We start from the raw sequence: 16,835 nt of genomic DNA, 5'->3' as shown, positions 1-16,835 counted from the left end.
GGTATATCAAATTTATTGGACAAACAGTGCGTACCATCGAAGATTGATGCCAAGGACACCACAGGCACACTCAACTAATTTACCCCAAGTTGATGGTCACAGAGTGCTGCTTGTCAGAGAATCAAGAGCTGGAATACAAATTTACCAGGATTTTAGTGTAAACTTCCAAAAACTGGGGCAGTGTCAGAGAAGCCATTGAAATTTGCAGCAGGGATCATTTTATTAATCTAGACTGTGGCTACAATCTCAGCTGGGCTTGGGACCAGCACTGGGTATAATTAAGATGATGATCAGCAAACACAGTGATCTAGTGACCATGACAGTTGGGGCAAGTACATCAACGTTACTGCAGATGTTGAGGCAAGCATCTCTGCGACTGCTGACTCATGCCATCAGGCACAGATCGTGGAGGGAATGGCTTGCAGTGGGAAGGGATATAAGTCAGCTGCATTCCCTCAGCAGCTCAGTTCATCAATGCACCTGATGATGGTGACATGTCTGATGATGGTGACATGTCTGATGATATTTGGAGTTTTTTTTCCATACAGCATCTTGGCTTCATTCATTCAGCTTACTGTGAACGTGAACTTTGCTGAGTCTTGTCCTTTATTCTGCATCTTTGTGATGAGTATGCTTCCAAGATAACAGCCATGTTCACAGGGTTGCACACATACATTCCTGGTTTGATGAACACTCAAGCACTCTATCACATCTTTATTGACTTACTAAATGGTTCAACCTTAATACTGTATGAAATGTGTGAGACTATTTGGAACAGCAGTTCAAACACAGAAATCATCATTCCTGCAATTTGGATGTAATCATCAATGAGTGGCTTCAGTTGGGTGTGGCATAACTGAAGATACTTGTGGGCTTCCTTACTCACAGAAGAATTGGGTTCATTATCAAGACTAGAGGTAGTGGTAAGTGATATTATCGTGGGTGTGATAAATTTATTGTCTGGTGTGCTTACATTATACACTATGAAAAGCATGTTGATAGGTTTACAGGAAATAAATGATCGGTCTGCTTATGTGTTCTGTAACTAATAATGTAACTGGATACTAAAAAAAAAAAAAAAACCATTGATGATTTTTGAGCCAACAGCACACTGTACCAAGTACTGTTGAAGAAAAGAAAAACTGAAATTACCCTTGAAGCAATGTACTGACTAAAATTCTTTTTAATTGGCAGGTGATGCTGTCAAGGGCATTCTGGAGAGCAGTACATGGCAACCACTGAGTCGACTTTCATATTGCATCTTTCTGACACATATTGCTGTCTTACTCATTAATAGTGGAAGAATACGAACACCAATCTTCATGGATGAGTATCTTCTGGTATGTAGTCTCACTTAGTTCTTAAACTGTTTAACTGGTCACATAAATTCTTTTCTGAAGAAGAGTTTATTGAGTACAATTTTACTACATAGAAATATCATTCAAATAGAATGAAGAACAAATAGTCGTATTAACTGTGTCAGAACAATGCATTCCCAAAGAAAGATCCTTTTTTTTATTTTATGACTTCCAGTACCTTTGTTTTTAAAGGTTATTTTCAGTTGTGCTATTGTGCAATGTCATTGGGAGCAATTGCTTCACTTGTCTTTGTGAAAACTATTACAGTTAAATGTAGGGAACTATATTCTCTGGATATTTTGAATATCATATTTTGATTGAAAAGATGATGTCTATAAACTGTAATCTCTCATTTCTAGTTTCTCATCATGTCATCATCATCTTCACTTCCAGGGATTACACTAAGTGATGTTCCATCTTCAAAGGTTATTGTTGAGTGCATCTCATTTTGGGCTACCAGAGTTTATACTTCCTCTCAGACTGTATCTCAACAGTCGTTTTGTCAGTCTTTTTTCTGACATTCTGCTCACATGCTCTATCCACCTGTTTCTGTATTTCTCTAATGCACTGTTTATCCCTTCAACATTCAGTTCTTCTCTGTTATGTACAAACTTAAAGAAAAGTCCTGAATAGAATTCAGTTCTTCTCTGTTATGTACAAACTTAATAAAGAAAAGTCCTGAATGGAATTCAGTTCTTCTCTGTTATGTACAAACTTAATAAAGAAAAGTCCTGAATGGAATAACAAACCACATGGAAATGATAAATTGCTACTCACTAAGTAGAGGAGGAGTTGAGCTGCAGGCAGGCAGGCGCAATGAAAAAGACTGCTAAAATGTTAAGCTTTAGCCAAAGTCCTTCTTCTGAAATAGAAAACACATGTACACATTCACTCCAACTCCCTCTCTTTGGGCACTGGAGCCTGATTGCAGTTGCACCTGATGCAAGTAGCAATCTGCTGGGGTGGGTGGTAGGGGTAAGGAGGTGGAATGGGAGAGGGAGAGGGAGGGATAGCAGCAGGGTAGGGGGTGGGGAAGATGCTACCTGCCTATGGGAGTGTGCAAGAACTCAGTGGGGACAGGATACTGCTGCAAGACGCAGTGTTGGGAGGCTGTGCTGGGGAAGGGGCGAGAGTGACAGGGACGGGAGGGGGAGAGGAGAGAAGTAGAAAAGGAGTGCTGGTGGAATATAAAGCATATCTAGTGCTGGTATGGAAGCAGGGTAGCAGGAAGGGGATGGGTGGATGGTGGACAGGGACTTGCATGGGTTGAGGCCATGAAGAATATGTTGTTACGAGATTTTACACATCTGCACAGTTAAGAAAAGTTTATGTTGGTAGAAAGAATCCACATGGTGCAGGCTGTGAAGTAGTCATTGAAGTGAAGCACATCTTGGACACCATGTTCAGCAACTGGGAGGTCCAACTGTTTCTTGGACACAGCATGGCAGTAGCCATTCATGCGACAGACAGCTTATTAATTGTCATGCCAATATAGAGAGTGACACAGTGGTTGCAGCTTAGTTTTTAGATCACATGGTTGCTCCACAGTTAGTTCTGCCTTTGATGGGATAGGAGACACCTGTGACAGGACTGGAGTAGGTGGTGGTGGGAAGATGTATGGGGCAGGTTTTGTATCTAGGTCTGCTGCAGAGATGTGAGCCATGAGGCAGGGGCTTTGGATTAGGGGTGGAGTAGGGATGGACAAGGATTTTGTGTAGGTTTGGTGGGTAGCAGAATACCACAGTGGGAGGGGTGAGGAATGTAGTGGGGAGGATATTACTCTTTACAGGGCACAAAGACAGGTAGCTAAAATGTGATTCAGTTCTGGGTGGTCCTGAGCCACAAGAGGAGGGCTCCTTTGAGGATGGACATGTGGGAGTCAGTTGGTGTTTGACTCCAACCTAAAGGTCCTGGGTTCATATGGTGGTGAGGGAGCCAGGAGTCCATAGAGGTTGGCTGCAGAAAGGCAATTGGAGAACATAACAGTTTTGTGATTTCATTAAATTTGAACAATTACATATGTTTGCCCACAGCCCTGGCACAGCATGTGATGTCCACATGTCAGTGCAGCAAACATGACAGTAAGCCTTGTGGTTCATGCATGCCCCGGAAAGCTGTGTGCGTGTGCTTACATGGCACACTGGATGCTAATATACTGCCAACTGGCAATAGCACATAGGTCGAAGGTCAGCAGTGGCAGCCAGTCAACATTGAGACACTGAGGCCTAGTGTCCCAGTGATATGGCAGATGGCAGTGTTGACTATGGGCTGAACCTGGGGCTGCTGGTTGCATCACTGTCTGGTGATGATGGACACTGGCTGTATGGAGCTGGGTGGCCCTCCATTCATGCCTTGGACCATGAGGAGGAGGCAGCTTGAAGGTGGCCTGGTGGCAAGGCCATCAGGCAATGGTTGTAGGTGTTCAGCTAGGCTGCAGCAATAGCTGCTGCATCAGTAGAGTGTTGTCGAACTTGCAGTGGAGATGGACGCATGGATAACTCTGCCATGCCGGTGATCTGCTCTGCAAGCCCGAGTGTATATATATATGGCCAGAGGAGTCTTATCAGTGCAGAAGGCAAGCATTGTCATGTCTTTCCAATGTCATCAAACCTGCTTGTTAATATGGAAGATCACAACTGTTGTATACTTCTTGAACACTGAAACTTCCAAGAGGAAGGTCAGTGCCAGAGACAGCATTGAGCTCTTGCTTTAGCCCATGATATCACAGCCTGAAATGTTCAGTCTAATGAAATTTACTGACCAAACAAACAATATGTGTATCAAAAATGCAATCATTTTTTCTTCCATGAGAAAAAATGGTGTATTGTATTCAATGAAGGAAATACAAACATGAGCAGATAGCAGTAGCTGATCATTACTCAGTAATGATGACTTAAAAGAAAATATAGAACAGAAATTCATAAAACAAAAGCCTTACCTGAACTCATTACATGACAGCTCTGTTAGTGCCAAGTGATTTTCATATTTTCCAAAATAATTAAGAATTGTCTAGGGGGAAGCAATTAAAAAGTGATGAAACACTTAAAGAAGCAGGAACTTCATGAGTACTGTCACTGAGGGCACATTGGTATAATATTAGTCCCGAGGCAGGTTCACATAAACTAGTGAGGGTACAATGTTTTAAGAGTAAGTTAAATGAAGTGTTATGGGGTGAGGTATATGCAGAAAGAGATGCTAATGTCATATTCAATTTATTCCACAGTAAATTGTTGTCAATATTTGAAAGTTTCTTGTGTAAAAAGTTATCAAGAAGGTCCCATTACAAAAAAGAAAGCTGATGATAACTAAGGGAATTAAAATCTCCTGTAAGAGGAAGAGGAAAATTTATATAAGAATAAGTCAATATGTGACATTATTGGCGTAATACAAAAAATACTGCAATGTTTTAAGGAAAATTATTAAAAGTCAAGAAGTGTGCATCCTGATAGGAACTAACAATGGGGATAATACACTGAGGAGGTGACAAGTCATGGGATAGTGATAAACACATATACAGTGTGACGTTCCTTCCCTCCTTCTTCACTCGCCGGGAGGAGACGAGACACGTAATGATGGTCGTCCCCATCGGTATGAGGTGGAACAGCACCTGTAACTCTCATAAGAACACAACTCCTTGTGTGGTTTATAAATATTCTGTTATCTGTCCATGACAGTCTTCTCAGCTTGTGCAAACTCGTAAACTGCAGTCATTTATTTTTATTTTATGCCTGGTTAGCTCCGTGACGAAATAAAAACGTCCAGTTATTAACAACAGTCTGATATTAATCCAGAGATAACTTATGTTGGAGTAAACGCTTTTTTAATACACCATAATACTGGTTTAAATTAATCACTCTTCACTGTCCATTATTCATGTACTCATTTAGTCACTTAAAATATTTAAAGAGTCAATCAACTTGCATTAATACACTTTGCATTGTCCGTTTAGTGAGTTAGGCGACACATAAGATTTATCTTTTGACTCAGATTTTATTGTTCTTTCTGTAATTCATTGTTTGTCCTTACATGCACACAAATATGTCATTCAAGATTAACTTCTGTTCAGTTCAATAATTGTGACACTGACGACAACTTTTGACTAATCGGCGTACTTGTCATCTTCGTGTCTTCGTTTTATTGTGTCCTACTGTCGTTGATCCATTGCTCTGAAGGTTTGTCACTGTTCATCAGTACGAAGGCTAAGTCTGATAAACCAATATCACTCAATTGAACTCTAACAGTCGTCTTACTATTCCGTCACATTTAGAATGGTAAAGATGAACTTTCATCAGTCGAATGACTGAACAATACTTCAGTCTCTACCTCACAAATTATCAAACCTCCAAAACTGAAACACTCTAATAGCATTTGTGTCCAGACAACTATCACAAAAGTACTCTAGAGTGGCTCAAGAGCAACTAACTATCTGAACATTTCCATATCTGAGTTGCATTGTAGTCACATTGAATTTCCTTTTCGATGCAGCTACAACTCTCTTCCATGGTAAATGTTATCTTTGACTGAATTACTTTATTGGATTTAGCCTTCATTATTATGATTTTGAATTTATTCTATAGATGTTTGATAAAGAACCTATGATAATCTGTTCGTTTATCTCCCCTTTTTGTGTGCTATTCTCAGTATTTGAATGGTATAGGTGTTAATCAAAATATTACCAGTGTAGATTTTATTGTCAATAGTTGCCGTCACTGTCAAGATGACTCACTTCCCTACTTTAAGTTTCCACAAAGTTTGTTAACTGGGGTTTTCTGTCATTGGGGCGATACAACAGATGGCAGCAGTATCGCGTACACAAAGTATAAAAAGGCAGTGCTTTGGCAAATATGTTATTTGTATTCAGGTGGTCCATGTGAGAAGGTTTCCAACAGTATTATGGCCACATGACAGGAATTAACAGCTTTTGAATGTGGAGTGGTAGTTGGAATTAGATGCATGGGACATTCCATTTTGGAATGTCAAGCATGTGCCGAGAATACCAAATTTCAGGCGTTACCCCTCACCATGGACTGTGCAGTGGCTGACAGCTTTCACTTAATGACCAAGAGCAGCAGTGTTTGCATTGAGTCATCAGAGCTAACAGACAAGCAACATTGCCTGAAATAATAACAGGAATCAACAAGGGACATACAACAAACATATCCATTAAGGCAGTGTGGTGAAATTTGGCAAACAACTGATGTGAGGCCTTTGCTAACAGTACACTGCCTGTAGTGCTTCTCCTGAGCTCATGGCCATATTGTCTGAACCATAGATGACTGGAAAACCATGGCCTTGTCAGATGAGTCCCCAAGTTGAAAACAAAACACTGTGCAAACTGGTGGTGGCTCCATAATGGTGTGGGCTGTGTGTACTTGGATTGGACTGGGTCCTCTGGTGCAACTGAACTGATCTTTGATTGGAAATGGTTACGTTAGGCTACTTGGAGACCATATGAAACAGTTTTTAGACTTCATATCTCCAAACAACAATGGAATTTTTATGTATGACAATGAACCATGTCACCTGGTCTCTGTTGTTCGTGACTGGTTTGAAGAACATTCTGGACAATCTGAGTGAATAATTTGGCCACCCAGATTGCCTGACATGAATCCCACTGAACATTTAAGTATCGTAATTAAAATCCTGCATCAACAACATTTTTTACAATTATGGGCAGCTATAGAGGCAGCATGGCTTGATATTACTGTAGAGGACTTCAAACAACTTTTTGACTCCATGCCATTTTAAGTTGCTGCACTATGCTGGGCAAAAGGAGGTATGACACAATGTTAGGAGGGATCCCACGACATTTGTCATCTCAGTGTAAAATTAAAAGTATATGGAGCTACTGTTAAATGGGAGACAGGACAGTCAGTCAGTGTACAGGATATCATAACGATTAAACTGTATACCAATGTTGTGAATGATAATTCACAAATTGAGAGCACTTTTAACAATTACTTTCTAAATGTAGCAGCACAAATATTATTAAATGGTTCAGTCAAAGAATCGAGAGAATATATTTCAAATGTCAGTCCACAAAACCTTAAGCAACTAGAAACTGCACAAAAAATATTGTTTTAAGTGTAATTGCAAGAGTAGGACTAAAACATGTGTTCATTAATGATAACACCAGTCATATATACATATCCTGTAAAATGACTCATTATAAACAAATCCATAAAAAAATCATTGAAATGATATATGGAACATTTACTAACTAACTAGCAGTAAGAAACTTATATTTCCTTGATAACTGCCTCAATAATGATGATCACTATCATATAGGCTTATAAGCAGTTGCATTTTACTTTCTGAATGACTTTATTTGTCTCATTTGGCACTTTATTCACAGATGCTTTGGCAGTCCCAAATTTAGAGCAAAAATGTCATTTATGGACACTTGCTGAAAACACTGCAACACAGAAATAATGATGTATAGTTCATAAGTTACTGTTCCTGTGATTTTTCTGGAACACAAATGCAAATGATTGGAGCTGACACAGCTTGAATTACAATGGTAGAAACCACTCACATGCAAGGCTGAAATCAATAAATTACTCAAATGCTATCATATTTTGCTGAAGTAGACCTTTATAGTGTAGACTGAGTGTCACTGTACTCAGATACCAATGAGGCCCTGCTGTAACATGAAAAGTGTAATGCAGAGTTGTTGTCAATATGTTGGTCGGCCATGGAGAAGAACACATTCAGGTTCATGTGAGCTGCCAGCTGGAGATGCTGTTTGCTTACCACTCACAATGACCCACTGATCATAGGTCTAATGAGCTGCATTGATAGTGTGGCATCATCCATACATGTGGTGGGATTATAAGATGCACCACCTAAGGGAAAATATTTCCATGTGTGCCTCTGTGTGTGGCTTCCAGGCTCTGTGTGTGGATTCCAGATAGCTGGAAAGTATGAAAGAATTTACAAGATGTGTATTTTGTAACATATGCCTTTTATATGGAAGCTACATTTCCCAGCCCCCCCCCCCTTCCACCTTCCCACCCAATACTGAAGTTTTCTTCTCTCTCAGTATATCACTGAAGCTTCACTCAAACAAGGTTGGGCATCTCATCTACGTAGTAAGTAATGCAGTTTTCTTTCTTTATTTGATTGGGGACTTATTTTGAGCATTCTTTTCTTTTATTTACATTTGCTTTCGTTGTTGAAACAAAGTACTTGCTGTTTATGTTTTTTGGAAGTACCACTGTTGTATAACTGACTTACATTACAGATGCACAGTTATGCTGGAGATCTGGCCATTGTATTGTTAATATCAATGGCTCTCCACCTATTTGTTGAAGCTCCTTCACTTTTTCTGGCTCGAACCATTTTCAGTCGTCAAGGTGAGTGCAGTTGCTGATAATCCAATATTTGTTTTTTCCTCACTAATATTTTAGAATTAAACTCAGTCTGTTCAATACTTTTATATGAATACTTCGTCTGTAGTATGTTCAACTAGGTTATTTATTGGACACTCTGTGACTTGCTTATATTTGTGCCTTACATACTAATTACCAATTTCAAACACATTCCTGTAAGACGCCAGTAAAGTGTAAAGACAAGCAATTTTGTTTAAATTTTAAACATATTAATTATTTCAACTTTCCAGCTGCAGTTACATAAACTTTGGAAAATGACCACCATTTCAATTGGTCATTTTAGAAACAGCCTAACTCCATAAATGCATATTTTTCTGGAAATATAAAAAACTATTTTTAAAAGAAAGATTAACACATATTAAAATATGCTGTGTCCTTTTTAAAGATTACAGTTAAGTGAGATATTTAACATATAACACAATCTCTTGCTCCTAGCAGACACAGTCAAAAGAGTGATCAAACTGGTTGGAGTTAAGACTTTTTTTTATTTTTTTTAATTAATTCAAATTCATGTGAAAATTTATCACTGAAATGTGCTGTTGTAATCAACTTAATAATAATAATAACAGTAACAATAATAATAAACTTAATAATAATAATAATCATAATAATAAAACATTTAAAAACTGACTTATACAGCAAACTTACACAAATGCATGAATTAGTAATATATTGCCTTTAACATTAACATTAGTTTGGGGCATCTAACATTTTTCTTTTTTTAAATTATGCAACAAAAATAATCTTATAATGTTTTGAGTTCATAATGCAAATGCATGACTGAAACAATTTACATCAAATTATCAATGACTCCAAAATCTCATGGCAAAAATGCTGATATTCATCAGGAATATGCAGCAAGACCTTCTTCAAGTCAGCATGCTTAGCTCCAGGGATTGACACCTATCTGTTGTATGTGCTTGTTTGCGATAAGCACACATTTCGCTTGCCAGTGCCCCTCAGAACCAATGTATGTTCCACTGCTGTGTTGATGAACACTGATGGAGCTACTGTGCTGAGTGCTGAGATGAGTACTTGAAACGGCTTAATGTTGATATGTGGAATGCCATATGCTTGTTTCTTGGAAGATATACACTGTCCTGTGAATTTACTATCTTATTGTATAGAAGAGGCCACCAATCATGCCATAGTAACTATGAACTTATCAGGGAGTCTTGAATTTACTATTATCTCACATACTTCTTTTGGAAGATAAATTTGATTGTGCTTTGACAAAAGCCTCTTCAAAACTTCAAAATCATAGTCATTGGGGAGAAAAGAATATCCTCTCTGGGGAAAGAAGTGCTGGATTTGATCAAAATGATCTGTTTCTACAAGAGCCATTAAAAATCTTAGTATGATGTGATTTCTGTTTTGACCAGCACAGCCATCACTAAAGTGGTGCAGTTTCTTCACATCCTTTGGAATGTAATTATCTTTGCAAAGCAGAAGCAAAGAAGCTACTTCATTTGACCCTTTGTTACCCTGGATTTCATCATAGATGTAAAATATGACCTCCTTCTGACTTTGCATTATGAATTTCAGAAACATTGAGGTTTAACTGTCAAAGATAAAACAACTCCTGCACTGAAATATTCTGCATGTAGTCATCATTGAAGCTTAAAGAGTAGTGTGAATTTTTTTAGCTCTTCTTGTGTAGATCATTGATTCTGTGTCAGCAACATTCTTTGCCTTCTTGTTAAGGAATGGGAACTTTAGTTTCTGTTCCCCAAACTTTGGATGTACAGTGGGTATCTACCTGAGGGCTCCAAAACCTGAGGTGAAAATGGTGTTTAAAGTATTTAGCATAGTACTGACATGTAATGTTTACTTCAAGATGTTTTTACTTAATCTTCTAAAACATGATTTTCATGTTTAACTTTGCATCAAGGTAATTTTTGATCATGGAGGAATAGTGGGTTTGTATTCTTGGAAGAGAGTCAATATTTTGATGAACGAGTAACTTAATTTTGATAGGCTTTGAATTTGCTGTGGGGGGGGGTTTTTCCTCTCAAATCAGCTGGAACCTACCTGCTATCAGCTGAAGACTATAAATTCAAAAGGGGCTAAATGATAAAATGGATGTTTTGAGACATTTAAAGAAAAACAATTTACTCCTTGTGGAATGTCTTAGTGCAAATAATACATTAGTAAGTCACACTATAGCTCACTGTGACCTGGCAAGTAAAACTCAGTTACTTAACTGAACAACTAGTATGCCCATAGTATCACAAAGAAAATGACAACAAAGGGCTAAGTCCCTTGATCTTGTATTGTTTCATCAATAATTACAATAGTAAGATGATATGGAATAATAATAACAAATACCATCTTGTGACATTTTATGTGCATTTAACCACAAATGTCCTGGTAAAACTTCCTGAGCTCTTCAGGTAACTATGGTATCATACTTAATGAGTCCTTCTTCTTATTTCCTTGTAAGCTCTGCCAGTTGTCAACTTGCCTTCTCCAGAACATTGGCCATTGTCCACTCTTCCAGCTCATTAAGTGTTCTTCATATTTTGACCTTTCCAGGGACAGTTATTCAAATTCACAAAGTAGTCGATATCAAGAGTTTGTTGGTGGCGATCAGGTTTGCTGCTGCTCTGTAAAAGCCAAGAAAGTGTGAGTCATGTATTTCCAGACCTTTCTTTGCATGATGTGATGAAGTCACTAACTTCATTAGGTCACCCAGAACAAAACATTTCACTGTCTTCTTTCTCTTTTCAGTGGTTGCCAAATTTCGATCACATGCCAAAAACATGTGTCCAAAAACGAGATATTTATGATTAATGCATTCTAACATACCACAAGACACTGGAAACATGTACAAGAACAGAAGAATTTTGCTTTTATTTTGTTTGCGGCAGTTGCCACTCCATACACACAGTGTTTTCTTTATTGTGATGCTAGATATTTGATTGAGAAATGCACTAAACAGAATGCGACTTCATTGGCTCCCCTGTCACCTTCCATCTGATTCCACAATTATGTTGTTGCTTCACCAGTGCCATGTACTCTGAAACATTAAAATGAGGGCTGCCTCATGTAGAACATATCTGAATCTTCAAGGGAAGGTACAAACATAAGCTGTTGGAGCTTTATGGGTAGTGTGCAAGTATCAGTTTGGTAACGTTGCAACAAGTGCATCAATTCTTAACTGTGATGTGGCCCTTTCAGCTTTGCAGTGTTGCAGTTCAAGTCCTTGCTTAGCTTCGTCAGCATTCTGGTCATTTACTTTACCTTCTAGAACTAATTGGTCACATGTTTGACATGTTTTTGATTGTGGCTTTGTGAAGGATATGTGCAGAAAACCTGCAAGGAAAACTTTTCTGTAAAATTTATGTGTCACAGTATTATTGGGATATTTTACTTTGAATAGAGTGATAAGCCTGTTCATATTGAGATCAGGGCTTCAGTACTCCTTTGTTGTGCATTTTCTGCTGTAGTGACTCACATCTCTATGCAGCATGTAAATGTAGGCCCGAACACTCTGCCAATCTTCATCAGTGTATGTTCTATTAAATGCTCAACCTCTCTTGTCCTTGAAAACATTATCACTAGTTTTCAGTATTTCTTTGAAATACCACCATCAGGAACCATGAAAATCAATGTACACTGGCAGCGACTTTCCGTTGGGTAGCATACCTTCCATTTCACTGATGTTCTAGTGGAATAATTAAGAATGTAAGTTACGTCTGCTCATCTTGTTGGTTGAGCATAGTAAATGAGTTCATCTTATGTTCTCCTGATAAGGAGTCACAATAATACCCATATTTGCAGGTAACCTAAAACCAAATATTAAGACTCATTATAATGTTACAATATTATATTATTTGTTTTCAATCATAAGACTGTCACATAGATACTCTTATTGAGGAGCATTAATATTTGATTTACTCATCTCACACCTGTGTTCTTGGCTGTTGCCTGGGAGGTCTTTCTCTTCCTTTTTCTGTCTTGCACAATAAACCAGACACTCTTCTTTTCTTCTCCTCCACTCTCTTACTTACAGTTTCACATTGTCTCCTCATTGTGTTTGGATCATTACAGTATTCAGACTCACAACACATCATAACCTCAGCCATCTTCATTAACAAATGTCAACTGATGAACAGCAAAGAGCCAGTGGTAGAATGTAGACTTAGCACATATCGACAACCCTCATAGTTTGAATGCCATCTATGAGTGTGCATAGAAAACTAATGGGGGCATGTACGGATATAGCACCTATCATCAGATAATGGCCTTGACATGTAACTCCTATTGACAGTGAAATACAACTTTTCACAGAAATGGTACTTCAGCTTCTTTTGAATCTCTAGTCTTCAATTCTCTTAGACAGCTGATTCTACTGTCACTCTTAAGATCATGGAAAGCTTAAATACCTTCTGGCAGACCTCCTTCCTTTCATAATTGAGTATAATGAAGTATTTAAAACAGTGACTATGCTTAGTGGATGACACATTTTTAGACGGATGAGGTCTTTGTGCATTGTTACTGGCGATGAGACCTTGTAAGTATATATTCTGTTCGTCTTTGCTCTTCTGATTATTAAATCTATCTAACAAAGATATTTGATGAAATATATCAAAATTAGCAAAGCATGCTTCCTTAAAATTGCATTTCTCACCTGTTTTTCTTGCCCAAAATTTTATTTCTGCATAGCTTATGTATTCACTTCCTTGAACACATGCTCTTTTAATTACCTTACTCTTGTATCCAGCTTCATTCCTCACACCCCTCTTTCATTTGTTTGAGTTTTACATTATTACATAACTTTAAAATAAAACTGCACCTCGTCATCAGATAAGATAACCAAGACCAAGAATGTTCTGTTCTGTCTAAGAAACAACTAAATCTTCAACAACAACAGATCTTATTGCTAGAATAAATACGTCACACAACACTGCCAACAGAGTCAACAGTGCTACCACATTAAGATTTGAAACTCCAGAAATTACATTGTTTCTAAAACTAATACAGGCTTGCCAGATACCAAAAAATACTGAGGTCTATAGAAATTATGTCATTTCTATACTTGCTGTGGCCACCCTTAAGGTAGACCTGGACATAAATACCTCAATTGGTAAAAGAAGAATTCTTATAGGCTCACTTTGTCTGTCTCTCTGACTGACTGACTGTTAAGAACCCTCTTTCTCAGGAACGGATAGATGTACTGAGTTCAGATTTATGTCACATACTGAGGTCTATGGTCCCTTGGCAGTGTAAAAAATATAAGCTTACAAGTTAATGCAATCAAATCATAGTGCCACTTATGTCACATATCTTGCAGTATCGATAACAATAACAAGCAAAAATCCTCAAGATTCTAGACTCCCGGAATGGATGAACTATCTATGTATATAATTAAGTTTGCATGGAACCCTTGGTGTGTGAGCCCTACTCGCACTTATCCAGATTTTTTCCTGGTCGTAACTGTACAGTTAATCAACAAATGCATGTCAGCACATACATTTGATGGCTTTACCAAGTAATTTACAATAACAGATAAGACTTAAGATGAAGTAAATGAACATAGAGCTTTTTGATGAATAAAAGTTTGAATCTGTTTTCAATATATTAAAATTTGTTAATCAGCTGTTAATCTTCTGTTAAAATGATGTATAAAATGGAGAGAAGAATTAATGATAGTGCAAAGTTTTATAATGTCCTCAGAGAAAGAGAGAACACTTTACTGCAGTTAATCCAGAGCACTGAAATGTCATATCTCAGAGATTAAACACAGATGCTATGGGTGTGATATGTCAGAGACTGTGCAGCTTCATCATCACACTTAAATAATTGAAGTAAGGTCAATTCAGACATGTTTACCACAAATGCTTGCTTACATTAGTATAAAATAGAGTTTGAGTAGAAAGGAGAAGTAAGAAAACAAATTTATTGTATTAAATTTTAATCACACATGTGATACCGGTATATAAATTAAATCTGTTGACAGGAAACCAACAGCAGTCTTCAAAAATAGTGAAAAGTCAAACTCCACATCAAAAAAATACAGTAGACCAGAAGAAAAAACAACAGAGGTGGCAGCATGTGTCTCCAACAGACATTCCAACATCAAGTGAATGCCCTGTTGGTCAGCCATAGTAATTTACTCAAGATCTTGGCAAAGTATCTCTGCATTGTAGAAACATTATCTCCATCTACTAGTTACCTGCAAAGTGATGAAGGGTAAAGTTTTGTTACATAAACAACAAGAATCTACTAGAAACTCAATATTATTTTATCTAGTATGATAGTACTCTGTGAATAGAACTGTTGAAATTTCTAGTCTCATTTATTCACTGTAATTTCAATAGTTTTTATTTGATCACATGCTATGTATTACTGACTATGAAAATTTATAACTGAATTGAGTGGTATTGGAACACTTCAAATGAAAACAATCTCTGCATATCATAGATACATTATTACTAGCAACATTGTGTGGAAAGCAAATGAATTGCTATGCACTTGCATAAATTAATGTTGTTATTGTAGGGAATTAATGTCTGCTTATTTTAATTGCAACTAAAAATATAATATTTATAAATTGTGGGCCTCATAAACAACTTTCTGCAATATGTAAATTTAAGTTGTTTTCTGCTGAAAAATTTGTAAACTTTGCTATCTTGCAAGACATTAATATCTTGCCAGTTGTCTTACAAGTTAACTGCACTTGTTGTTGTTGGTAGTAAGCCACAATCATTTTGTTTTGTATTATTATGACTGATGTTTAAATCCTATGTGAGCTGCAAAATACAAGGAAAATGACAGAAAATGTTAAATGATACAAATTGCAGCAGGACAAAATCCCAAGACATGCTTAATAGTAAATATTTCTCACTGCAGTATACATGTAGGTTATATGTCAAACTTTTACTGCTTATGTTTAGAAAAGCAAACTTTTATTTTGGATTAATATTTAATTATCATAGTTTTAATACCTGCAGATATAGATACTTATAAAATTGGCTAACCTCCATTCTGTGAAGACTGATAAAATATAGCTGTACATAATATTTTATGACTGTAATCTAATAGTGAGTGTTGTAGTGTTTCTTAACATTGTATGATAAAGCACTATATTGAAACTGAAATCACATATACCGACAGACAATTCTGGTTCTGGAAGAAGTAACAGATTTGGTGGAGCAGGCAAGCTTCTTCAGCACAAGATTTCTTTTGATGAGAGTGGGATAGCCAGACAAGAGAAGAACAAAGGTCAGAGACAAGAGGATATTAGTGGAAAGACAGATAATATGTACTACATAGTAAACAAAAGCACATCAGACACAAAGAGGATCTTTGTGTTGGAGTACACCTTTTTCTCTCCTTTTGACATTGTATCAACAGCATAAAATACCTTGGACATTGTAAACTTGTGCCATGTAGCTATGCACACAAGAGACACAGGCATTATGATATGAATGCAGTCAGTTTGCCAACATTGTGAGAGAACTATCTCATTTTTTGGTATACATGCATCATAATTCCTCTATGATTCAGTTTTAGAAAATGTCTGTGAATGTGCTGTGATTATACGCTGTTGCTTGTTACAGAAAAAAAATGTTATTGTTGTATGAATTGATAGACAGCTCAGGGTATTTGTCTGCACATGGTGAAGAAGTAAGATTGCAGTGTGTGAATATAGCTACAAATATATGCATATGTTGTTAGAATTGATAATTTTTCTTACATGTTGCATTAAATGTTTCATATATACAATTATCTTTTGTGTTTTTATAATGTTGTCCTTTTTATCAAGATATTATACTCAGTCTCTAACTATATGGTGTTTTGTGAAATGCTCATAGCTTACGCTTTTTTGCAGACAGGTATTGAACACAATAGGAGAAAGTGATATAACTTAGAAGGAAAAGTAATCAAGTCACAATATACCTTTATTTTGGTAGCAGAGAATTATTATTTATCATTGTTGTTATCTGGTCTTCAGACTAAAGACTGGTTTGATGCAACATCTGACATACCCTCCCATCTAAGCTAAATATACAACTGGGACAGTGATATTACTTAAAAAAATTAACACATTAGGTTATGGCTGTAAGAAAATACATAATTT

At 37.1% G+C, this 16,835-nt stretch overlaps 1 protein-coding gene across 1 annotated transcript in view; it reads left to right on the top strand.

Moving 5' to 3' along the window:
* Positions 1-16,404, top strand: part of LOC126094703 (O-acyltransferase like protein-like) — an 88,296-nt gene extending 71,892 nt beyond the window's left edge. Inside the window, exons 7-9 of the mRNA XM_049909230.1 lie at positions 1,195-1,340; positions 8,602-8,713; positions 14,712-16,404. Coding sequence (XP_049765187.1) covers positions 1,195-1,340; positions 8,602-8,713; positions 14,712-14,860 — 407 coding nt within the window. The 3' untranslated portion in view covers positions 14,861-16,404. The remainder of the gene's footprint in view (positions 1-1,194; positions 1,341-8,601; positions 8,714-14,711) is intronic.
* The last annotated feature ends 431 nt before the right edge of the window (positions 16,405-16,835 follow it).

Source organism: Schistocerca cancellata, chromosome 8 (genome assembly GCF_023864275.1).
Source record: "Schistocerca cancellata isolate TAMUIC-IGC-003103 chromosome 8, iqSchCanc2.1, whole genome shotgun sequence".
In the NCBI taxonomy this organism is placed as follows: Eukaryota; Metazoa; Arthropoda; class Insecta; order Orthoptera; family Acrididae; genus Schistocerca; species Schistocerca cancellata.
Note: the sequence above shows the minus strand (reverse complement) of the source record. Positions and strands in the feature narration are given on the sequence as shown.